The sequence below is a fragment of the Paraphaeosphaeria sporulosa genome (assembly GCF_001642045.1).
Source record: "Paraphaeosphaeria sporulosa strain AP3s5-JAC2a unplaced genomic scaffold CC84scaffold_4, whole genome shotgun sequence".
Classification (NCBI taxonomy): domain Eukaryota; kingdom Fungi; phylum Ascomycota; class Dothideomycetes; order Pleosporales; family Didymosphaeriaceae; genus Paraphaeosphaeria; species Paraphaeosphaeria sporulosa.
This window is the reverse complement of record NW_017253363.1, coordinates 1548809-1571568: the sequence shown is the minus strand read 5'-3', so window position 1 is coordinate 1571568 and position 22760 is coordinate 1548809. Positions and strand designations below refer to the sequence as shown.

Here is a 22760-nt window from a genome sequence, read left to right as displayed (position 1 = left end):
TTCACCCTCGGAATTGGTTTATCGGGCACCGGCTTATCCAGAAACTTGCACAGCGGCTCCCAGCCACTCCCAATCTCGTACTTCAGCCTTCGCGCCGCAGGTACAGCTCCCACTGCATGCTCGTAATACTCTTCATACCTCTGCTTCGCCACAGCATCGATGTCGGCGCGGGTTTGTACGCCGAAGAAGCTGAGGTGAATCTACATCATAGTAGACGGTGCGCGACGACTAATGATGTTCCATGTTATCCAGTTCGCCAACCAAGTGCGCGGATGCCACAGCGAATCCAAGAGTTCGGTGTTGAAACTCAGTCACCACTTGTCTGCCTTTACGATGACCACCTTGTTGTCAGGGTACGCTTCGATCAATTACGGTACAAGCATGCTTCCCAGATCCGTGCATACATCAAATGGTGCCTAGAACTCGTCCCAATCCTTGCGAGTAAACTTCTCCCGTAGCTGAGAGCCCTGAACTCCGGGCCAAGTGGCTTCTGCAGCGTGTTCGAGCTGTACCCACGGGTTGCCCTTTAGAACGTCGTCTAAACGGTGGTGCGCATTGTAGCCTAGTTCGCGATGATCCAAAACCATGGACTTGGTTGCCGTCCGGAAGAGTCCAGCATGTATGATCTGAAGACCCAAGTATGGTTCGTGGTCGTGCTTACCAGCTGCTTAGTCTATATCCATGCTTGTGCGGGGCCCTGTAACACTCACCCTGGAGAGCAGCTGGACAAAATGATCGCAATAGAGCGCTGACTGTGATGTATCGTGAGTCCTGTGCACGATGTCAAGAATAGCGAAGCGAGGTGTAAGAGCGATGGAATCCTGGGGCGGCTCGGGTTGCCTATGTAGCTTGAGTTAATTGGTTGCACCTGCCAGCTCCCAAACGCATACTTGTCGCCAATACGCGGTGCTCCTAGGATATTGATATGAGATCATTGTCTTGCTCGGACTTGAGACACCTGCTGTGCCGTGTGGGTGGCTTTTCGAAAGGCCCAACCGCCCCAGCCACGTATGAAGTGAAGCTAATTGTAGGTAATGCTTCAAACGTACGTCTTGGCTGATTACCTCGCCTTCAATGAGAACTTGCAGATATTGTACAATCCTAGAACGAGTGTGAGACTTCTTGGGAGTAAGCATCTTACTACAGGCTAGATTTCAAGAACCTGTCTACGCGCCATGCGCTACCTTTATCTTAAGTATCCGCTTTGAACAGCGTCGATGCTTGGTAGGACCCGCGATTAGCGATAGAATTATATATATAGAGAGAGAGAGAGAGAGCTGAAATACAATGATGGAGTTGGAAGGCGTACCAAAATGATAAAACAAAAGTGGCCCCTCTAACTAACATTTCAAATGACTAGTAGTAGAAGACTTTCAAAAAGCAACGATAAGTATACAAAAAGTCCCTAAAGAAATTGGTGAATTGCTTAGCACACGATAGCAACGGAGAACAGGACGTAGCTTAATAATTGACATCTAGGAAAATGCTAGGTCCTGCGCATCTACCCAATTTCCATGTAAGCCAGCCCGGAGTCTGATTGGTAGGTATATGATAGCCTGGGCTTTGGTGAAATCCTTCGTTCCAACCACGTGCAACTCGCTCAACATAGACGCGTAATTGTTGACAAGCACCACAACCCAGCCATCACCTTCCGCGACCTCCGTACCTTTGCGCAGAACGAAGATCGGTTCCTGAACCAAGTGCGTTGGGCCTGGAAAATACTTGGTCATAATCTTGGTATGATAATCCAGGTGTCCAATGGAATTATAAGGTGGGTGTCCGCCGCCCATTCTAGGCAAGATGGTGCCAAAATCAGTACCTAGGCTGGGGTCCATCAAATCGAAAAAGGCATGCGTATGTTTCCTCCCGGATACCCTATCGTCGATGCGCGGAAACTCGCAGTCGTCCGTTCCGATGACTTCATGTGGAGGAAGGTCAAGGTTGGTTGATCGAGGATTGAAGGTGAAGCGTACAAGCTGCGCAGATATCTCCTCTGGGTTCGGTGCCCTTCCTTGCGCATCTGGCCACCAGAAAAACACGTTTCTATCTGTGAGTGGAAGATCGAAGACTATGTTTCCTGCATCGTCCTCGAACGCGTTGACTGTATGTCCGGGAAAAGCATTAGGCGCGCGAAACCATTTCACGTCCGCGCCTGAAGCACCATGACGAGGAAGTACGCCAACATAGAACGGTACATCAGCATTCCATTGCCAGTGCTCACCACCTTGCTTCATGCGCTCAAGGTCACATGTTTGTGGAATGATTGGGAACAAAATCTCAACCCAACCGTCAGTTGGACACCACAAGCATTAAATGGCTGTTTAGCTTACCCAGTTTTTTGTGAATGCAAAGTCATGGATCATTGCCACGATTGGAGAAACTAGCCAAACCGTCTCGGTGAAGCGTCCAGTGGAGTCGATCGAAAAGTAACAGACATCGGGAGTCCCATCGCCCTTTGCTTCGTAACCAAAGCAGAGTAGTTCTCCAGTCTCATTGTCCAATTTCGGGTGTGCAGTGAAGGTCAAGGAGGGCAATTGGCCGTCAAAATCCTCAAGTCCTAATGTCGCTAGTGTTCTCGGATCCATTGAGTAAGGCGGGGCATCCTCTTTGCATGCTAGAAGGCGGCCATTGAAATACACAATATTGGTGTTCGCTGTTGTCCGTACCTTAAACTCCACTGCATCCGTGTACTTATTGCGGTACTTTCCAGCCAACGCTCTCTTTGCTTGTCGCTCACGCATGAACTTTTCAGTCCTAACATATCGTTGTTTGAAATGACAACGTCCGTCTTTGATCTGAAAGGCACTGACGTTGCCATCGCCGTTGAACCACTACAATTTCCTAATTAGCAGTATGTGTCTACTTTAACCAGGGGCTACCCACTGGATCATTCTCAACAAACGGCGGTAGCTGAGGATCGGGCATGACACGATAGAAAGTGCCATCGATCTCTAGGGGAATCTCGCCATAGACTTCCAGATGCTGGATCTCACCCTCAAAACGGCATGGCTTCATGAAATCGGAGAACTGGGGTAAAGCGGGGAATGATGCCGGGTTTTGGAACGCACGAAAATGGCCTGCCATATTGGATGCGTTTGAGTCCAATACGATATCGCGCCTAGGAATTTTTTCTTTATATCGTGCCACGAAATGGACATCAAACTGGGTCAGAATTGGACCGCCCTGTGCTTGCCGTTAGCGTATTGGGATATTTGCGCGGGCTTAACTCCCCGTTAGCGTCAAGGCTTCTGACTCGACCTAGCTCCATTCCGCAGGCGAAACTAGCCCTGCACCTGCATGCAACAGCTGGTGTAATACGCGGTAGGGTCCAGCCATGTTCTGAACTCAGCAAAACACAATCTGTCAGTCCCGCGACAACAAGATCATATGATCACAAAGCTCAACTTTCGCACAACAGAATATGTGTGGGGCGGCTCCAATAAGACTCGCGGTTCGCTGCAAAGCAGCTGAGGAGAAACTAACACCTGCAAATCGTCAAAGCCACTACCAGACTGTCGATGATAGCTCGCGCTTTACTAATTTACTTGAAAGTCTCAAGTCTAGACCTTAGCAGGACTGCATGAAGGGTTTGGTGGAGTAGACGCCACCCAGGCTGTGAACATTTGAAGAGCTACAGTGGGTGATAAATTACCAGACCGATAGCCTTGTCAGTTAACGCAAGAGACGGAAAGAATTTCTGGTCTACCTATGGCGTAAAAAAGGTGGCCATGGTTATTTGGATCGAAATTTAGAGATGTCAAAAGATACTGTAGGTTCCTCTTGTTTGCGAAAGTTCACTAACCCCCTAAACTGCTCTAAAGTGACTATTTTCACTCTTATTCGTGCTTCTATGCGCTGAGGTAACTTCGTTATACACTATCGCTAGGAATTTATGGATATTCTTAGGCTTGAGTGTTTTCCCTACCCCACAAAAGCTTGCAAACAAGATCGGAGGAAGAATGAGACAGACCGTACGAACAATCATTACCTATGAATGGAACCAAGATCGCTTGGCTTACAGAAGAACTAGAAGACTCTGTATTGCACGTTGATTGTAATCAAGCCTTTGATGTTGAGTTGGCTATTTCCACTGATCGTGTGAACAAGCCGCATTGTCGCAGGAACTTGAACATGATGGACAGTCATAGGTGCTGGGATGATTGAACAAGCTGTTGTGCTTAGAAGAAGTCTCTACCAACAGCGACAACCCAGACCGGCCGGATGTTTCCCGATCGACCGGAATACCCGAACCCGGTATATCGAAAGCTGCATTACGGAATCGGCTTGCGCAGATATATTACCGTCGCGATTCTCGCATTCCAGGTTTCCACTGCAAGTTTTGCTCATTATACATTTTCAAGATGCGCGTTGTGTGGTCTCGCTTGATCCGATTCATCGCCACAGACGGTCGCGTGCTCCGTGGTGATCCCATCATGCCAACGCCAGATTTTGACTTAGGTTTAACCACTGAAGAAACGGGGCTACAAGCCAGAGTCATCGAGGGAGATGATATTTATGACACATCGGGGAAAGCCAAAGTTTCGGACGAGATTGTTACGGTCGGCAAGCTTCTAGGACCACTCACCGCGCAGGACGTGGACGTCTTGCGCTGTGTTGGTCTCAACTACGCAAAGCACAGTACGTACTTTCTAAATCAACGCCATTTTCTAAACAAGTTGAGAGACATGTGCTGATGAAGGACGATATAGTACGAGAAGCAGGAAGAATCCCTCCGCCCTTCCCCTTCATTTTCTTTAAGCCGACAACTTGCCTCCACGATCACGGCGCAGACGTCGAAATTCCTCGCGTCGCGCAAGACGATCAGGCCGACTATGAGGGAGAACTGAGCATAGTCATCGGGAAGGACGCAAAGGATGTCCCTCTGGAAACAGCGCTCGACTATGTCGCAGCATACACAGTAGGGAATGACGTTTCTTCCCGTCGTCTCCAACGCGATCCCCGCCTAGCAGGCAATGTGCCACAGTGGGGCTTCTCAAAGGGCTTCGATACATTTGCTCCGCATGGGCCTGCTCTTATTGCTGCGCCACTGATTGGGAACCCGAGAGAGTTACTGCTACAGACTACCATCGATGGGGAGGTCAGACAGAAGGAATCGGTTAGCGACTTGCTGTTCGATTGCGCATATCTTATCCACTACTTGTCGCAAGGGACAACACTTCGTAAAGGATCTGTAATAATGACTGGAACGCCGGGCGGGGTAGGGGCTGGGCTTAAGCCTCCAAGGTATCTGGTGCCAGGCACTGTAATGGAGGTCTCCATAAGCAAGATTGGCACGTTGAGAAACGGCGTAACGTTCGTGTGAACAGAATATATCGTAATCAGATTCATGAACCAGGAGTAAGAAATTCGCTTTCTGAGTACGAGTATTGTTTCTTGCCACCGGTACTATGTTTTATGACCACTTTTACGAATCTAACCCATGCTTGGTCGTGCACGTCCAATTCATGTATTACTTTGGCCGTTTGACATAGAGTTCAGAGCGTCTCAATGGGATCAGAGGGCAAGGTTAGATCGACTGTAGTAGAAGATAGGGCGGGTGGTTGCTACATATTGACAGCATTGAGTTGTCAAAGTACCTATTCACTGACCAATGCTTCCACGTCTTGTCCACTACGTCGATAAAATCCGAGAGCTTTTAGCATAGGCTCATCATGAACTCTATACAGATATACAGTCTGACCATCAGACGCACGATGTTGATACTCGTGCCAAGCAGGCACGCAGAATGTATCGCCCTTTTTCCACTGATATATTTTGCCATCAATGGTGCTGCTACCCGCACCCTCAATGACATGGAATATCGATGAAGCTGTTTCTTGGATTGCCTGAGTAAAGGCGCCAGCATTCACCCGAATTGCTTCAGCACCCAGCGTGCGACTGACTGCGCAATGGTTAGATTGCAGTCGCATAATTAGGGAAGGGATGCGTACTTTCGGAACCGTTCTCTTTCAAATATCGGGAATCAGCGCAATCTCCATCGATAGCATCGAGTTGAGATTTCATCCTAGTCCATGGGAACACGATTAGGGAGGCTGAAATATCGACGTCACTAGCTGGGTAGCGGGGACTCGCGTAATGTTCAACAAAGTGAACTGGGTAGTGCACGAATTGCGGCAAGTCAAGGCCATCAATCCAGATCATAGGACCAGATCCATTTTTACCATGATCATGCCAGTTCCAGGACGGGGTCAGGATCACATCACCGCGCTGCATCTGTATACGTTTGCCATGGACTGCCGTGAACCCGCCATTGCCTTCAATGATAAAGCGACAGGCGAACGCAGTATGACGGTGAGCCGGGGCTGTTTCGTTAGGCATGACCAGTTGAAGACCGGCATAAATGGTATCGGTAGTGTAAGGAGCGTCTGGCTCGCTGTAAGCTGTCCTAAAACTGTAGGGGCGGACGGTTTAGCATACCTCGAGCCGGATTCACCAGCATCAGTACACGTCGCTCGGCTTGCTTTTCGGTGATGAGCTCTCCGGCTCGTAACAGGCTGGGTCGTATTCTGTCATACTCCCAGACGTGCGGTTGGCATTTTGGGTTTGGCAGAGGCGGGTTGAGGCGAGCCATCTGGGCCCAAAGCGGCTTGGTATGCTGCTCAGACGCGTCCTTCAACAATTCATTCGTCGCATGTTTGTTGTCCTCGAGGTCATGCGCAGGCTGCGTGGTAGTCGCAATGGTAACGGCGACAGAGCTCATGATGTTGTCGAAGTCCGATGATGTCAAATCTGTCTGCATCGATGAGACTACTGCGTCTGGCTGGGAAGTTTGGGCGTTTTCGTAGGAGGCTCAGCGGGTGGCCATCCCCGCCCGCACACAGGAAGGACATGGCCTACTGTACAGGGTGTGGATGGAAAGGCCGAACGCGATCACTGCCGTTGAGGCGCCAGCCAGGGAGTCGGGGAGTTAGGCACGGCGCGAAGGACAGGAGTTAAGACGGATCGAGGCGCTTATCGATAAGGCGCAGGTGCATCCGACCATGTCGTTCCCGTGAACCCCTTCCAGCCCATGAGGCAACCCATGATCGCTTGACATGAGCCCAACGGACTCCGCAGCCCCGGAGTCGGCAGGAGAAAGCAGTGGGCGACCGGCCAAGCGGCATAGGATCCCCGTGGCATGTACGTGGTGCAGGCAACGCAAATCACGTGTAAGCCCCCAAACTTTGTGATCGAGAAGCAGTGCACGATACAGGCTGACGGGTCGTAGTGCGATGGCACAAGGCCCAAGTGTTCAACGTGTCGCGATCATGGATATGAGTGCGAGTACTCAGACGCAGCAAATTTGACTCGTGTCTCTGCCTCTAAAGAGTTATCGGCAATCGAATCGCGCTTGGCAATCCTGGAGCGTTCCGTTGCTGGTCTCGATGGTCGGGTTTCTTGTGTAGAAGCGCTCAGCGATGGTGTGCCAGATTCCCTTGCACTCCCGCATCGCTCAGCAGAACCTTCGAACGCTGGAGGTGAAGACGTGAATTTAGAGGCGCGAGACCCCACCGATGGTATCGGATCCATGGTCTTCACGAAGGAAGAGGAAGCCGGATTTTTCGGACCCTCCTCTAACATTGCTTTCACTCGGATCATCGTTCGCTCCACCACTTCAATCTTAAAAGCGACAATGACTGCCGAAAGCCCATTGTCCCCAGAAGATGCTGCGCTACGAAGCCATATGCTTCACGTATCAAGACAGCATTCTCCTGCTAGAGACCAGTTCTCTCCCGCAAATAACTTGCCAGTTACTTTTGACCCATTTTCTCTTCCTCCAGAGAGCGAGACTAAGTCTTTAATCGAGATCTATTTTGAAACTACAGGAGTACTATTCCCTTATGTCGATAAACCCAGCTTCGTGCAGACCTACCAACAGCTCAACGCCGCCAACATACGAGCCGCGAGGAGATCATGGTTAGGACTTCTCAACATGGTATTAGCCATGGCTACAAGTGCAAGCCATGGTAGGATATTGTCAGCATCCGAGCGTGCCACAAACTCTGACGTCTTCTACCGCCGAGCCCTGGCGCTATGCGAAAAAAACATCCGCCATGGTACCAGCCTAGAGATGGGTTAGTTTCTGACCTTCATGTGCATCAGCTCCATTTGATGACCAATCTTGTAGTCCAAATGTTCCTCCTAATGAGCCAGTACCTACAAGGAACAGAACGCTCCATTGAGACGTGGAACATCCACGGACTGGCTGTCAAGGCGGCTTATCAGCTCGGATTGCACTCACCACACGCTCTCAAGCGGTACCCTCCATTAGAGCAAGAGATTCGGAAGCGAACATGGTATGGTTGTGTAATACTTGATCGGTAGGCAGTTTTTTGTTTTGTTTTTTTCATATACGTGAGTTGCCACTAATTGTCTCTAGAACTTTGAGCATGACTCTAGGTCGTCCATCTTCGATACCCCAAAACTTTGTCCGGCTAGACCTACCCTCGCCACAACCGCTCGAGGTTAATCCGAACGACTCCGAAACAGGAAAAGATAAAGCTAGTGTTGAGTTCTACTCAGCAACTATGTAAAGTTACGTATTCGCTGTGTCTCCAGTATGCTGACGTATTGGAAGATTGCTATATGCCATCACTGGCGAGATCGTGGACGTCTTGTATGATAACAACCTGGGGTGCGAAACTGCCGAGAATGTCTTCGACATTGCCTCTCAAGTGCTTCAATTCGAACAGAAGTTCCTGACCTGGCAGCACTCTTTACCTGCGACATTGGCACTGGTGGACCCTGATTTCCTGACGCTGGAGAATAGTGACCCGGACACCCTGCGATATCGTTTCGTCCTGACTGTGCGCTTCCTCAACGCTCGTATCCTTGCCCACCGTCCTGTGTTGTGCAGATATCTTGAGTTTTTCAGCAGCTCCAAGTCTGATGACCATCAACTGGCTGTCCTAATGCAAATTGGTGGAAGCAGTCTACGAATTTGCGTTCAATCGGCGTTGAAGATGATCGCTCTCATGCGGGCAGTGTTGAGTCCAGTCGAACCTCCTCGACACTTGCTGGGCGCCTGGTGGTTTTCTCTATACTATAGTAAGGTCCCTTCGCTTTTGTTTTTTCAATGCGTACGCATGCTGATGGATGTGCAGCGTTCAATGCAGCGCTGGTAGTATATTCGACGCTGTTAGTGCGGCACCAATCGCAGAGCCTGCATCACGTATCGATACTGGACGGTGTGGACTTGACTGCAAACTCTCTACATCAATCAATCGAATGCCTCTCACTGTTGTTCAAGGGGAATAGGATGACTGAGAAGTGCACACGTTACACGAGTTCGCTCGCCCAGCTTTACTATAACATATGTGAGTTCGCTCTGCTTAGCATGATACTCAAATTGACTGATCTTCCGATCTAGGTCAATCATGCTATGGTCAACCCACCGACACTGCTGGTAACCTCCAATCCGACGCCTTGAGAAATATACAAATCCCGGGTACATTGGAAGGGTCATATCACCAAGACCTTTTCGACTTTCCCGATTTGAACGATATACATATGGGAATGAGCTTGGACAATATCTTCGTCACAGGATTCGACACTGAGAGACATTCCATATGAAGCGCAACAGAGATGTAACAATATATCCGTTTGCACGAGAGAAAATACAACCTAGAGGTTGATCGCACGCTTGCCGCTACTAGCAATGAGCTGCGTCACATCTCTTGCCCAAGCCTCATCCATCTTCTCTTCTGCATCGTAGCCGTAGGCCCACCATTGCGTCACCGGGTCGCTCCATTGGTTTGCGCTGCTTGCAAAGGGTTTACCCAAGACTTCAGGGCCCATAGAAGCGTCCCGAGCCTTCTGCTCTGGGCCATCTGGGAAATGCCATATCCGACCATTGATCGTGCTCGCGTTCTGCATATCACTGCTTCTTTTGATGCGTTCTCTTTCGAAGCTTCGCAAAGCGAAAGGAAGCTCGTCCAGAGACGAAAGCTTGTTGAGCGCTACAGCGAGCGCAGCCCCGTCTTCCACCGCCATTGCTGCGCCTTGAGACATATAAGGCAGCATAGCATGCGCTGCATCGCCTAGGATGACCATTTTCGAGGACGGTGAGACCCAGGTCTTCAGAGGCCTTCCCACCTTCAATGGCCATTTCATACACTCATCTATGAGTGAAATGATCTTCGTGAGCCTGGACATGTCAGCACGAAATTGTCACAACTGTCTGGTCAAGATTACCGGATATCCCATCCCTTGAACTCTGCCTCCACATGCTCTTTCGCGAACTTCTCGCTCCAGGTATCAGGGTCGGAACGGTCCACGTGGGATAGAACCATGTTGAAAGATTCACCACCTGCTATCGTATACGACATGACGTGCTTGTTTTCACCAATCCTGTACGGCATAACCGGTTCAGTAGGGCCGCCATATGTGGTATGCATAGAGATACAGACTTACCATATGTTCATGGCTGTCTGTTCTAGGATCCACGCGATCTCCGGATCATTGTGCATTTTTTTCACATCTACTGTGGCTCGGTAAGCCGCAAAGCCGTTGAACATCGGCTCGTGGTTGCAATCAGGAAATAAGCTTTCCCGGGCTACTGACTTGATGCCTGCACGTGAGAAATCAGTGACCGTTCAGAGTAGGGCTAGAATCCCCAACTTACCATCAGCAGCTACCACAAGGCTTCCCTTGACTACTGATCCATCGCAAAGCGTAACAGAGCCCTGTTCATGGTACTGGACAACTTTGCATCCAAGCTTAACGATGACGCCAAGCCGCAATGCTTGTCGATGAAGGGCATCGTGTAAATGCGCGCGATGAGCCACGTAGTACGGTACCTCGAAGGCGTCTTTGAACACATTGTCGAGAGCAGTGTGGCCAATTACTTCACCGTTTTTCCAACGACGAAACATGATCGCTTCGGGCTGCACAGCCCATTTGTTCGACTCCTCCAATACTCCCCACCGGTGAAGCAGACGCCCGGAGTTTGGAGGGATCTGGATACCAGCTCCAACCTTGTATGGTTCAATACAAGCATACGAAACTATGTGATCTTACTCACCTCGGCAAGTACGGATGATTGTTCCAGCACTTGTACGGAGTGCCCTCTTCTCGCTAGCGCGATAGCAACCGCAAGACCGCCTAGTCCGGCGCCGACAACGACGATGTCAAATTTGAGATGCGCTTGTAAAACCGGCTCTGCCACCTTTGGATTCGTCCTGCGTGCATTCAATGACTTCAGAAACTGTAGCGACTGAGATGGATATGTCAGTGGGCTTTCATGGGAAGCCATTGCTCTGCTGGTAACACAGGGCACAAAAAAAAAATAGTGTCTTGTATACACGAGGCGTCAGGCTGTCTCGGGTCCCTTGCCTCACAAGCATATCATAATTGCATGGCGCAAATAGCGCCGTTCCACAGGGTCGGGGAGATAGGAACATTAGCTACAAAAGTCCGTGGAATACCGGAACTAAACTGCCAGCACTTAACATGCGGGCCACACGTTTCATGGCGGGACACTGAACATTGAGAAAGGGATGAAGCCCAGCAACCATTTAGGATGGAGGATCGGGCCTATTGCATACAAGAGCCAGAAAAATCATTGACCTTCCTTTCTAGCCGTTCGAGAAGTCTGCGCGAAGTGATTCCTAGGGTCGCCCGCCGTGCCCATGCACCCGCCCAATGAATCAGGAACGAAGTACATCCATGATTGTTGAGTCGCATCCTGCTTTCCTCAACTATGAGATGAGGAGCAGATACATCTGTTACATATACCCGCAGTGACTTGTCACGATACCCATTTGCTCTATTGCATACAACGCGAAATCATGTGAATTCGATCTTAACAGATGGCATGCTGCGAACCCTAAGTGTGACATGCCAGAAGGTCATCTCCATTCACGTGTTTTTCACGGGACCATAGGATGTTCTCTTGAATATGACATCGAACATGAATGGCAACCGATGCTATGACTATCTGCAAGATACTGCCTGCGACACCACGTTACGAGAATATGTTAGCAGCGTAGTGGGTTGCTAAGTCCTAGCCTATCTCCCCGGCTCAATGTTCATGCTAGCCCTGGAGTGCATTAGAACAGTTCCAAACCTTATATTTTCCCCATGTCCGGGACGATAGGTAGAGCCCCTTAGGGGTTTCCAGGATGTCGCTGGCGAATTCAAAACGCGCGGCAATAACCATGGCTGATTTATTAAGACAGGTACAACTCGGGTTGCACCGGGATTCCATCTCCTGATATTCTTTCGACCGATCACTAGTCCTCAAACCATATTCGCGGCAACACCAACACGCAGCCGAAAATGTCAATGAAGGCGGAAGCCCCTATTAGATCCGAGATGGTTGAGCGAGCCGACAGACACCACGGCTTGCCATTGCTTCCGCATCCGTCAGAAGATGAGAGGGATCCTCTCCGATGGCCTCGGGGTCTCAAATTGGCAAGCCTTATGGCAACTTCCTTCTTCAATTTCACAACGAACTTTGCTGGTGCTGGACTATCTGTCGCCACAGTGCTTCTTGAACATCAGTTCAACAAAACGCCTAACCAGGTCAACAGCCTGTTGACCGTGCGTTTCACATATCACATACGTTTATTCAATTGGCTAATGGAACAGTTCAACTTTCTCCTCCTCGGTGTGGGAAACCTGTTCTGGGTTCCCGTCGCCATCAAGTACGGGAAGCGTCCGACGCTCCTCATATCCATGGTGCTCTTGTTCGGTATCCTTATCTGGACAGCAAAGGAACCGACGTTCGCGGGGCTGTTGGCCGCCAGATGCCTTTCTGGCTTTGTCTCTGCTGCAGGAGAGGTGAGTCTACTTGCATCTTGGTAGGACTGCGTTGATGCGTATTGCAGAGTATCGTCCCTGGCGTGGTTTCGGATATATTCTTTTTGCACGAACGTGCCGCCATGATGTCAGCGTAGGTTGTCTATATCCTTCGGCAGGTTCATTGGCTGAACAAAGTTGCAGATACACCCTCCTCATATCAAGTGCAACAGCGATCGGGCCGCTACTGGCATCGTTCATTACCCAATATAGTCCGGGCTCGTGGCGTGACTATGTGTGGGTATGTGCGGCGTTGGCTGGAGCTAACGCGCTGGTCATATACCTCGTGTGCCCCGAATCTAACTATAACCGTGAAATAATGACACCAACCCATATATCTTTGCTGAATACACGATACGCAGAGGATATTAGCGAAGCTGGAGAAATTGTCCGCATGGACACGACCTCTTGGCACCATGTCAACGTCGTGAAAAAACCTTGGACTGAGATATGGACATCTTTCATCACTGTCGACCATAAAGTCAATCTTCTCGTGGCATTCTGGCGTCCAGTCCAGATGCTGTCTCGACCAGCTGTTTTGTTCGCTATCTTCCTTTATGGAACCCACCTGGCAGCTCAGATCATTCTTATGTACGTGGATGCAAGTTTTTGGGGACACTTATTTAGCATTCCGCTCACAGTGACACAGATTTGCGTTCCCGAGCCTACTTATGTCTCCGCCTTATCTGTTCTCTGGGATTCAAGTTGGTTTAATGCAGGTTGCCGCTCTTGTAGGACTTGCCATCGGGTGCTTCGCCGGAGGCTACGCTGCCGACTTGATCACAGCTGAAGCCATAGCCCGACAACGTGGTGATGTGTACCCAGAGCAACGGCTCATTGCTCTTCTACCAGGCTGCATTGTCGCTCCGATCGGGTGTATCGTGATTGCTTTTGCCTGCGCACAGAAGCTGCACTGGGTGGCTATTGCGTTCGGTTTCGGAATGTGTAAGTGCCATCGTAATTTAGATGTCCGGCCCATGTTCTAATTGACTGACAGTGTCTTTCGGAACGATATACGCTCCAAACATCGCGATCACGTATGTGGTGGAATGCTTTCCTTCAAGCGCATCCGAATGCCTGGTTACTATCAACGTGTTTAAGAATCTTGTCGCGTTTTTGTTCCTATATACCGCGGTGGACTGGGTAGCCTCGCAAGGATGGGTCCAAGTCTATATGGTCATGTTCATGTTGGTGACGCTTAGCATCTTTCTCGCAGTCTTGTTCTACTTCTTCGGAAGGAGATGGAGGATTAGGAGTGACAACACCATATAAGTAATGCAGATATCACGTGAATTGGTCTAGACGAAGATATAAAAGCAAGACTTCTTCGATTAATAGAGTTACATAACATCAAAGCGGAGCTACCAGGCTTAAGCAGATCATCGCCACTGCGCATGAAGTCCTCCCTACAGGGTCTCAGCTACGATCATTGGCAAGGCAACTTTATCCCTCTTCTCCCTGCCCGCAAGAGCCTCTACAATCGTGAGCGCAAAAAGGAGTGCAGTTCCTGGCCTGCGAGGCGTTAGCACGATGTCATGATTTTCCGTTAACAATTACACCCACCCTCTACTCGTGATGAGGTTCCTATCGATTACAACTCTCTCTTCGCTATACTCCCACCCGCCCTTTGTTTCCACTTCCGCTCTTACACTAGGGTGGCTTGTAACCCTGCCTTTCTCCCCCCCATGCTTCTTCTGAGCTGCCACCAGTGCCGTAGTTCCAGCACAGATCGCAGCCACATATTTTCCCGCATCCCGGAAGGCGTTAATCAAGTCCAGCACAGGAGCAGAAGTTGCGAATGTTTTCGCCCCCGGGCCACCGCCGGGGAGGACGAGTATATCGTGCTGTTCGTGCAATGCCTGCTGTCCAAGGCTAAGGAGCGAGGGAAAGTCTGGAATGATACGGATGTTACGAGTCATACTACGTATGTCAGATCTCTCGCTGCTCCCAAGCTGAGACTGGGCGTGTAGACCTACTGGGCATAGTTCTCTTTGAGTTCCACGCCTGCGGACACAACCTCGAAGCCGGCACGAGTGAAGACTAGTGAATTTTTAATCTCTCTACTCAACCTGCACCGGGACGCTGGATCATACCGTCGTAGGGCGTCACGAATTCGATTTCTTCCGAGCCATCAGCTACCAGGATTAGCACTTTCGGCATTGCGTTCGCTCTGGATTAATGAAGTTGCGTTTTTGCAGGTTGTTAAAAAGGTTTCACTCTTGGACACCTGTACTGATGTTGGAGCGTGCCCACGTGTGTGGAGTGACCGGAGAGATGACGTTGGCGGGGATAGGCCGCTCATTCCCGAACTGGCGGGGTCCGCGACATACACAGTAGGTACACGAGGCTAGTAAGAGCTGTTTACGCAACACAGACATGCAATCACACACGTCAACACACATACATGACTGAATCAAAATTGGAATGTTGTGCTCATGAACGAGTACTTGAAGTAGATACATTGATGGCGCATAATCAGGATCGAAAATGTGTAAAGATTAATTCTGTCTAAACCTCACGTTCACGCTCGCAAATTTGTCCCAGGATATCAAACTCCCCACTCTTCTATAGACACGCGCTGTAAAAGAAATGCCAATTCGCTGCGCAAGACATCATCTCCGCTGTTAAATGTGCCCCCCAGCCGATCGTCATTAGAACGCCAAAGCATTAACATGCGCATTGCAACCGCCCATTGCGCAACAGGAAATCATGTGCTCATACAGCTGTGAACAACCGACCGGATCGATAAGGCGCTATGAAGCGGAGGAAGGCCCTATTACGCCCGCATCATCGTGGTATTACACTAGGGTGTGCAGCTCGATGGAGCGCCTGCCTCCTCCATCTGCCTCACAACCAAGTCTGTCGTCGCCAAGGTGTACAGTACTTGTGGACTCATAGGCCAGGCAGAGTATGCAAAAGAACAATCATAGGTATCAAAGTGAACAAAAGAGTCGTGAGTTGATAAAGGAACAGTCGTGTGGAAAGCGCCCAAGACCTTAGCTTGTCCGTTCAAACGCCGGGTATATGATGTTGGAGGGATGGGATGCCAGGACAGGTGGTTGAGCAGTGTGGAGTGTACCAGTCGTCCGTATGAAGTCGATATTTCTCGAACGAGGAGCCCAGTACATCAGAGAGACATAGTGAGCCACTCCCATTCCTGGGGCCCGGAAGCCGACGAAAGGCCTTGTCCCATGGCGCCCATGGGGAGACTGCCGAGATTCTGGTTTGGTATCATGTGCGGAGTAACCACAGACTCCTTTTTCCGAACACCGGAGGGTGCCTTTCCACTTGTGTCGTCTGCATCTGCCATTTCAAACTCCTGCGAGCCACTCTTGCTCTGACCTCGAGCTCGCTTCGGAGCCACGTTAGCGCCACGCCCCTGCGTTGCGCTGGATAAGCTGTTCGGAGGTAATTTGGGAGGGCCGGGAGCAATGGGAACCACACCGCCAGGCTTCGCGGGCGAGACGGCCATGTTTACACTGTTTCCTAAACCTCCGTGCCCAGCTGAGCCAGTCGATTTTGGTGATTCTGAATCTGTGCCTTTGACGGACGTTGGCGTTGACACAGGAGTCTGCGCAAGGGAATTTTTCCGCGATGATTTTTTAGACGCTCGCGACGAAGACCCTGCCACAGGGGCCGTCCCGCTGCCACGGTTGCGCTTCTTGATCACATCCGTCTTGAGTGATAGAGGTCGCACAACCCCATGTAACTTGAGAAACAATCCACATGCATTACAAAGAGGATGGCCTTCAGGATTACGCCGCCAGAGCGGCGTTGTTTGGGTGAAGCAGTTGGTGCACGTTGTCGGGGCGCTGCCTTGTTCACCCTGCTTGGTGCCCCCGGGACTGGCTGGCCGCGAGGGTGCTGCAGAGCTCAGGCCAGACTCTGGCGGAGTGTGGGGCGATGACTGTGAATGGCCATGCATTCCCTGAAGAGCCAAAGCGGCGGCATTAGGTGTCGAGCTTGTGCGGGGTATCTTCTGACGCCGAGGATCGTTTCCGCGGTTTCGAATCTCGCTGACGGACGCTGCTGAGCCATGGGTGCGACCCAAGCTGCTGCTGGCACCCCAGTGATCCTGTGGCGACGGCATCATCTCCGTTGGACCGATAGTCACGGTCTTCCGTGGCGGACCTGCAGGGAAGCGAGCGGGTATAGGGTTAAACTGGTTGGACAGATCAGTCTCCCATTGAAAGCCAGCATTGAAGTCGACTGAGCCCTCTTCCATGGGTGATGAATAGTCTGCTTGGTTTGGTATCGTTCGGTCTGCGAAGGCACCCTCGTCGTCCTCGTTGTCTGAATCTGCGCCAAAAGTGAACATGTTCTCGTTCCGCGAATACGGCATGTGCTCTTGTCGATAGGGGAGGGTGTTGTGTAGGACTTGGGTGGGATCGACGTGGCTGGATTGGTCAAACGAAGATGCCGAGTATGGCGCAGAGGAGGGGGCGCTTGTAATGGCACTGAACATGGAGTCGCCCATGCTACTTGGGTTGAAAATGTACTGAGGCTGCATCGAGTTGGAGAGCTGGGACGGCCGGTGGGGTCCAAAGCTGTGGCCAGCATTGTTGCCGCGGATGTCCATGCCGTTACGGTCGAAGTACATCTGGCCCTCGTCTTGGAGGGGCTGCGGCGTCGATACCGTGGAGTGGAAGGCGGAGCTGGGTGGAGAATAGTAGTCGGTGGAGTTGAGCGAGGACGCCATGGAGGTGCCGTTGAAGAGGTTGGAGTACGAGGCATTCTGAGACATGAGCGGCGACCCCACGGGCGAGAAGCCGAACTGCTGCTGAAAGGGGCCTGCGGAGCTTATGATGGGGTCCTCGGACATGTGGAAGTTGGAGGTGTCGATGTTGAAGGGCACATGGGGCTGCGGGGTACTGAATGAGGGCGGCTGCAGCGACGACTGGTCGAGCGAGTAGTGGTGGAGGGCAGCTTCTTCGTCCGGATTGCTCGGAATCATGGTACTGTTGACGGGAGGCACCTGGGGAGAAGCTTCTGCTCGTCGCTTGGGCGGCTGATAAGGCGCATGTTAGCATGGTGGAGCCGGGGTGTGGCATAGATAAGGACTCACTCGTCGCTCGTCAATCGACGTCTTGCGCACTCGGCGCTGCACATAGCCAAATTCTGTGTCGCGGTCACGGTGGAGGGCAGGCGGCACCGACGGCGCGGACGCATGGGCGAGCGAGAGGTCCTGCTCGTGGTGCTGGTGGGCTTTCCGGATTGGAATGGCTGTTTGGGGGGTAGCGGCGGAGGCGCGCATGTCCTGCGAGGGCGACGGCGACGGCGGCAGGCCCGCAGGGGATCCCACCGACGACGGCTGGATGAAGTCGTCGAGGTTCATGGCATTTGGGTCGGGGGGCGGCGGGGCGTGCGCCTGCTGGTCGACCGAGCGCCGCAGCTGTTGCGCAATGCCGCTCGGGGCTGTATTCAGCATCGGGCGGGGAGGTGCTGCCATTGGCGCGGGTCTCATCTGTTCGCGCTGGCTGCGCAAAGGAGCATCGTCAGCAATGTTAACGTCCACGTTCGGGGGTGGGTGCGGCGGAGGCCCGCTCAAGTGCACATGGCGGCATTCGTACCCTCGATTGCGCTCGTGCTCGGCACGCCGCATGCTCATGGCCATCATCCGCCATGTCAAGTTCTCCATGCGCTCCGCATTGGGGAGCTGCGTCCTGGTCTTGCTGTACAGCTTCCAGATCTGGGTGCCCAGCGGGTCGTTGCGCTGCATCTCCTCAGGCGACTCCATATGCGCGCTGTAAGCATCGTTCTTGAGGGCTGGGAAAATGGGATCGGCCAGGACGCCCTGGCGCGCGGCCGCAGCCCGCGGCGAGAGCGGCAGCGAGCCCTCCAGGATGGCGTCGTGGTCGGGCGAGGGCTGGAGGGGGCTGCCCAGCGAAGACCACGCCGCCGACATGTGTGGTGGTGGTTGCGTTGTTGGGGTGCTGGTGCGGGTGCGGGTGCGGGTGCGGGCTCTGGAGACGTGGATATGGATCAATGCGGAACGAGGTACCTATGGTGTGGTATGCTCGTACCGCAGATGCGCCTCGGGCACGGCAGCACGCACAAAGTACGCTCTTGCTCAGGCGTTGCGCGGTGGCATTCAACTTGTCGAGATCAACAACGGCGACGCCAGGTGGACGACGGCCGGGGCAGCAGTGAATGGGGAGGGTGCAATTTCCAACGACTAGCAGCTGGATACTTGCACCGGCAGCAACGCGGGCAGCGAGCTATGCGCTTGGCGACAGGTTAGGCGGCGGCAGCAGACGTGCGGTGACGCTGGCTTCGGAGCGAAAGCACGCAGCCCTTGGTGGCATTTGACCCTACGACGACAGTATGCTAGTCACTGGAGAGTGCTGAGGGGACGCCGGGACGCGTGCAGCGTGGGGGCATCGGTCGCATACGGGCTAATCACACGAGCGCCGTGGCTGTTTGCATGAGGCGGGCGGATGCTGCCCTGCCAGCACAAAAATCTGGACTCGTCGCTGGCATGCACGGTGGCCGCCCGCGAGCTCAACCGTGAGTCCGCCGCCAGCCCAGCGCAGGCAAGAGACGGCGCCGGCGTCGCGCTGCTGGCTTCTTCAGTGCGCTTTCGGTCGACTGTCGCCGTTGAGCGTTGGGCGCAGCAACTCGACGAGACGGCGCCCAGCTGTCCCGCTTGTTAGCGCGCGAGGCCGCTGGCTCCCTGTCAGCGTCGAAGACGCCTGCTCCGTGCGACCCCGGGTCCAATTTGCATTCCGGGCCTGGACGAAGCTTTGGCTCGGCGTTGGGTGGCGGCTGCAGCGTGGAGAGAAGCGTGGAGGTGCGGCCTGCCCATGTGCTCGCTGACGCTCCCCCGCCCTCTGTCCAGTTCACTGCACAACTCGACCCGCGCAGAAGCATCGCCTGCAGCGACAATCCTGCCGGCCGCGTCGCCAGCTCCAAAGACGACACGCGACAAACGCCACGGCTCACGTCCGCCGTTCCTGCACGGCAAGCGTCCCTTCGAGGGTTGAAGGCTCCACCACGACGCCCCGGCTCCAACTCGCGGTTCAGGGCTCAGCGGGATACCGTCGCACCCATTGGCCGTCGACGGCAGTGCTTCGCTCCACTTTCCTCGCCGATCGCGGTGCTGCGCTGCGACATCCTGATGAGCATCCAAACTGAATACCTTGGGATGCTGCAGAAATGTCGTGTCTGTCTACAGCTTTGGCAAGCTGACGGCACACGCAGGCCCTGTCTTCACCCCCCCAAAAGGACAGGTAAGAACCGCACGGAGCGGCATCCCACACTGTGTGTGTCTCTCAGCAATGACGCACGCCGCCAGCAAGGCTGCGCGCCACATCGAATTATTTTAGTACAAGATGCTAGCGTACGCGCACTCCCAAGCTCTTCCGACTTCGCCCTGCTTCAACTTCGCTCCCTACATTTCCCGTGCCTCCAACCATTACAGGATCCACTCTTTATTGCTTCCTGGCCCACCGCACGCGAGCATGCTTGCAAAACATGGGCTCAACTGCTGACGAACGTCGCATTACTGACGATAGCCCTGCATCAAAGCTAGAAGCCCATCCGAACAAGGTACGAAACCCCGAAGCCGGGCGGAGACCGCATAGGCCTTCAATAGACGGCCTGGTCTCATGCGACCGTGTTACGCCTGCGGTCCGCTGCAGCCCTTGTAAAGGGTTCACCTTAGATGTCCACTTAGTATCAGCACCATAGCGCATCTCGCAAAGGCAAAAGCGGGTATAGCTCATGTACAGATGGACTATTACAGTGGAGCTTATCGTGTGTTACGCGTATTATACAGTACACATGGTGTTCCTCCTACAAGCGCCTGCTGCCGTAGGAATGTCTACATGTTGTTGCACCGAGATGCACGCCCATTCACGTGCGCAATTGGCCGCGAACAAAAATTCGATCTACACAAGGTCCACGCTTGTGTAACAATCGAGCCTATTCGAGCTATATTCCCATGGAGGAAACAATCGTACGTACATGGTCGGCTCATCTCATCTAATTTACCAGGCGGACCGATGGCCGCAACATGGGCCTTTAGCCGTTTCGAGATACACGTCCAGCGGGCGCCGCCACATCGACTCTGATTCATAAGGTGCCGGGTTCATTGGTCCAACCAGGTTGGGGCATTGACTTGGATGCACGTTTCTATTGCTGAGGAAGGTGAAGGACCTTATTCATGTTGGGTTCCATTGCACCGATCCCTGAATCTACAGCACGGACGTGGCGCATTCATGTCGCGTGCGGCTAACCCACCAGCGTTAGCGATCAGCCGGTCCCTATTCTAGCTTTCAAGCGTCGCGTGGACTTTCACATGCTACCGGACACTAATGCATACAAATCCCTTTCTTCGGTGCTGCGATATATCGACCCTCGATCGAGGATCTTGCACCATGGAGATGCGTGTCGCGCAACAGCAACTGTGTATGCAACGCAGGTTATCTCCTTGAAACTGCTGTAATTCGTCGATCTTTCGGGTGCATTGCGGCGTGGGGGTGACAAGGCATCCCTGCCGCCCCCTTGCGCTGACTTGCAGAAAGCTCAGGGATGTGCGGTCGAAGCGTTAAGCGGCAGGCCGATGGAAACCGCCTAGGTGATGACGAACTCGAAGGGTCTGTCTGGAGAGGGATGCATAGTATGCAACCGCCAGAGGTGCTGTGGTGTTGCTGGTTCAGCAAGAATTAATTTTGTTTTTCGAGCGCAGATATAGTGCTTCGGCTGTGCTTGTCCCTGTGCTCAGCGGAGTCAAGATGTCCGGAAGTCTACCAAAACAACTTCGGCCGCTGACACTTCGCTCTAGACCGACGGGTACGGGCGCTTGAACACCAGCTTGGGTTCGTTCCCGCGTGACAACAGCGGATATCGAGCAATTGTTCCGGCCTGTTACAGAGACTTGCTGCTCGCCTAAACCCCGATCAGGGTCGTGGGATGGTGGGGTTACCGTCTTGGCCCGTGGGGTGTGGCAACGTCGAAAAGATATCCTCACCCGATCAGCACATTTGATTTGATGGCGAAATCATATGTGCGAAGCGCGACCGACCCTTGCAACGACGGCATACCCCTTGGTCGCGTGCTGCGTGACCGCTCATCCCTCCATTTTCACAAGGGCAACACACTCGACACTAAGATCTACCTGTAGCTGCAGTCCATCTAATCACAGTGAAATTGTTGTATTCGCGTCAGGTGTGAAGACTCGACAACATTGTTGTTCTTTCCACACTGGTATGTATGTGACAGGAGATTGGCCCCACAAGCTACAAGGTTGAGCCACAAGACAGACCTACCCTTTGAAAGTGGTGTCGTCTGCCAAAGCCTGTTGGACGCATCATGGTCGATCGTATTGGTTCCGTACGCGTGGGCGTCTGTGTGTATGCAGGTGGGCTCGCGGGTGCTGTATCGCAACCAGTAGTAGAAGCGGGAGGTGTTTTGACGATTAGGCCGGACGTTGAGACGTGTTCGATGAAACCGAGTATACTGAAAGCCCCTTGCCATCCTCAAGCATCCACCAAAGTTCAAGTAACATTTTTCTCTCCCTCGCCCAATTACTTCCTAAATCGATGTCGAGGCTTGGCGTGTTGCTGCAGGTACTGGAGAGCAGCGGAGCGGCGGCAAGGGCGAGCGGAAGCGGTAACCGAGACCACGAAAGCCTCTGCGGCATCTTTGGTAGAGACGGGCGCGACGATTAATTTATACGCAAAGCGCAAGGCCTGGGGAAGGGAGAGATGTTGCACGGCCCCGCGATCACGTCTTATCTTTGCGAAATTGATACATGATAACGCCATCCCAGCCAAGCATATGCCAATAGGGACAGTCCAGGGCTCACAGTCTCCCCGGATAGGCTCTGTGTTTGATGCAAAACACGCGTGGTGGGACAGGGTTGACGATCATGTCACCGCTCGTTGGCCTGAGCTGCCTATCTTGGGACGTTATCTACATGCGGTGAGAGTGTCTTGCAGCTGTATACTCGGGCTAGC

At 52.6% G+C, this 22760-nt stretch overlaps 9 protein-coding genes across 9 annotated transcripts; 3 read left to right on the top strand and 6 right to left on the bottom strand.

Annotated features, from left to right (window-relative positions):
* Nucleotides 1-1487: 1487 nt before the first annotated feature.
* On the bottom strand, nt 1488-3084 carry CC84DRAFT_1117250 (carotenoid oxygenase; the record flags this gene model as incomplete). Its single annotated transcript, XM_018175489.1, has 3 exons — nt 1488-2276; nt 2331-2831; nt 2884-3084. Coding segments are annotated over 3 exons (1491 nt in total), but the record flags the coding sequence as incomplete, so codon positions are not given.
* Nucleotides 3085-4354: 1270 nt separating this feature from the next.
* CC84DRAFT_1242236 (uncharacterized protein) lies at nt 4355-5323 on the top strand (the record flags this gene model as incomplete). The annotated part of the gene is made up of 2 exons (XM_018184082.1): nt 4355-4638; nt 4710-5323. Exons 1-2 carry the CDS (start codon nt 4362-4364, stop codon nt 5321-5323), a joined length of 891 nt encoding a protein of 296 aa, XP_018037501.1. The 5' UTR covers nt 4355-4361.
* A 274-nt stretch (nt 5324-5597) lies between these two features.
* On the bottom strand, nt 5598-6721 carry CC84DRAFT_1089174 (RmlC-like cupin; the record flags this gene model as incomplete). The annotated part of the gene is made up of 3 exons (XM_018174291.1): nt 5598-5902; nt 5952-6386; nt 6439-6721. 3 exons carry the CDS (start codon nt 6719-6721, stop codon nt 5598-5600), a joined length of 1023 nt encoding a protein of 340 aa, XP_018037500.1.
* A 312-nt stretch (nt 6722-7033) lies between these two features.
* Nucleotides 7034-9738, top strand: CC84DRAFT_1117246 (uncharacterized protein). The gene is made up of 7 exons (XM_018175488.1): nt 7034-7169; nt 7229-8075; nt 8129-8321; nt 8381-8530; nt 8579-9048; nt 9105-9317; nt 9371-9738. The coding sequence occupies exons 1-7, from the start codon at nt 7056-7058 to the stop codon at nt 9571-9573; spliced, it is 2190 nt and encodes a 729-aa protein (XP_018037499.1). The 5' UTR covers nt 7034-7055; the 3' UTR covers nt 9574-9738.
* CC84DRAFT_1242233 (FAD/NAD(P)-binding domain-containing protein) lies at nt 9625-11254 on the bottom strand (the record flags this gene model as incomplete). The annotated part of the gene is made up of 5 exons (XM_018184081.1): nt 9625-10147; nt 10195-10350; nt 10414-10570; nt 10625-10976; nt 11024-11254. The coding sequence occupies 5 exons, from the start codon at nt 11252-11254 to the stop codon at nt 9625-9627; spliced, it is 1419 nt and encodes a 472-aa protein (XP_018037498.1).
* Nucleotides 11255-12279: 1025 nt separating this feature from the next.
* CC84DRAFT_1242229 (putative MFS transporter) lies at nt 12280-14082 on the top strand (the record flags this gene model as incomplete). Its single annotated transcript, XM_018184080.1, has 5 exons — nt 12280-12783; nt 12831-12895; nt 12946-13392; nt 13451-13746; nt 13799-14082. 5 exons carry the CDS (start codon nt 12280-12282, stop codon nt 14071-14073), a joined length of 1587 nt encoding a protein of 528 aa, XP_018037497.1. The 3' UTR covers nt 14074-14082.
* Nucleotides 14083-14207: 125 nt separating this feature from the next.
* CC84DRAFT_1090094 (DJ-1 protein) lies at nt 14208-14961 on the bottom strand (the record flags this gene model as incomplete). The annotated part of the gene is made up of 4 exons (XM_018174339.1): nt 14208-14313; nt 14365-14721; nt 14778-14841; nt 14895-14961. 4 exons carry the CDS (start codon nt 14959-14961, stop codon nt 14208-14210), a joined length of 594 nt encoding a protein of 197 aa, XP_018037496.1.
* A 967-nt stretch (nt 14962-15928) lies between these two features.
* Nucleotides 15929-18706, bottom strand: CC84DRAFT_1088777 (area protein; the record flags this gene model as incomplete). Its single annotated transcript, XM_018174274.1, has 3 exons — nt 15929-17809; nt 17867-18274; nt 18356-18706. 3 exons carry the CDS (start codon nt 18704-18706, stop codon nt 15929-15931), a joined length of 2640 nt encoding a protein of 879 aa, XP_018037495.1.
* Nucleotides 18707-22104: 3398 nt separating this feature from the next.
* On the bottom strand, nt 22105-22477 carry CC84DRAFT_1163361 (uncharacterized protein). Its single transcript, XM_018178247.1, has one exon. It carries the CDS (start codon nt 22442-22444, stop codon nt 22220-22222), a length of 225 nt encoding a protein of 74 aa, XP_018037494.1. The 5' UTR covers nt 22445-22477; the 3' UTR covers nt 22105-22219.
* Nucleotides 22478-22760: the final 283 nt, after the last annotated feature.

What these genes read in the sequence shown, in the direction of transcription:
- CC84DRAFT_1117246 (XM_018175488.1), top strand. Translation starts at nt 7,056, where the DNA reads ATGAGCCCAACGGACTCCGCAGCCCCGGAGTCGGCAGGAGAAAGCAGT. An exon ending in GCAGGCAACGCAAATCACGT is followed by an intron (nt 7,170 to 7,228) that starts GTAAGCCCCCAA and finishes GACGGGTCGTAG; the next exon opens with TGCGATGGCACAAGGCCCAA. An exon ending in GAGTTCTACTCAGCAACTAT is followed by an intron (nt 8,531 to 8,578) that starts GTAAAGTTACGT and finishes ACGTATTGGAAG; the next exon opens with ATTGCTATATGCCATCACTG.
- CC84DRAFT_1163361 (XM_018178247.1), bottom strand. Translation starts at nt 22,444, where the DNA reads ATGCCGCAGAGGCTTTCGTGGTCTCGGTTACCGCTTCCGCTCGCCCTT.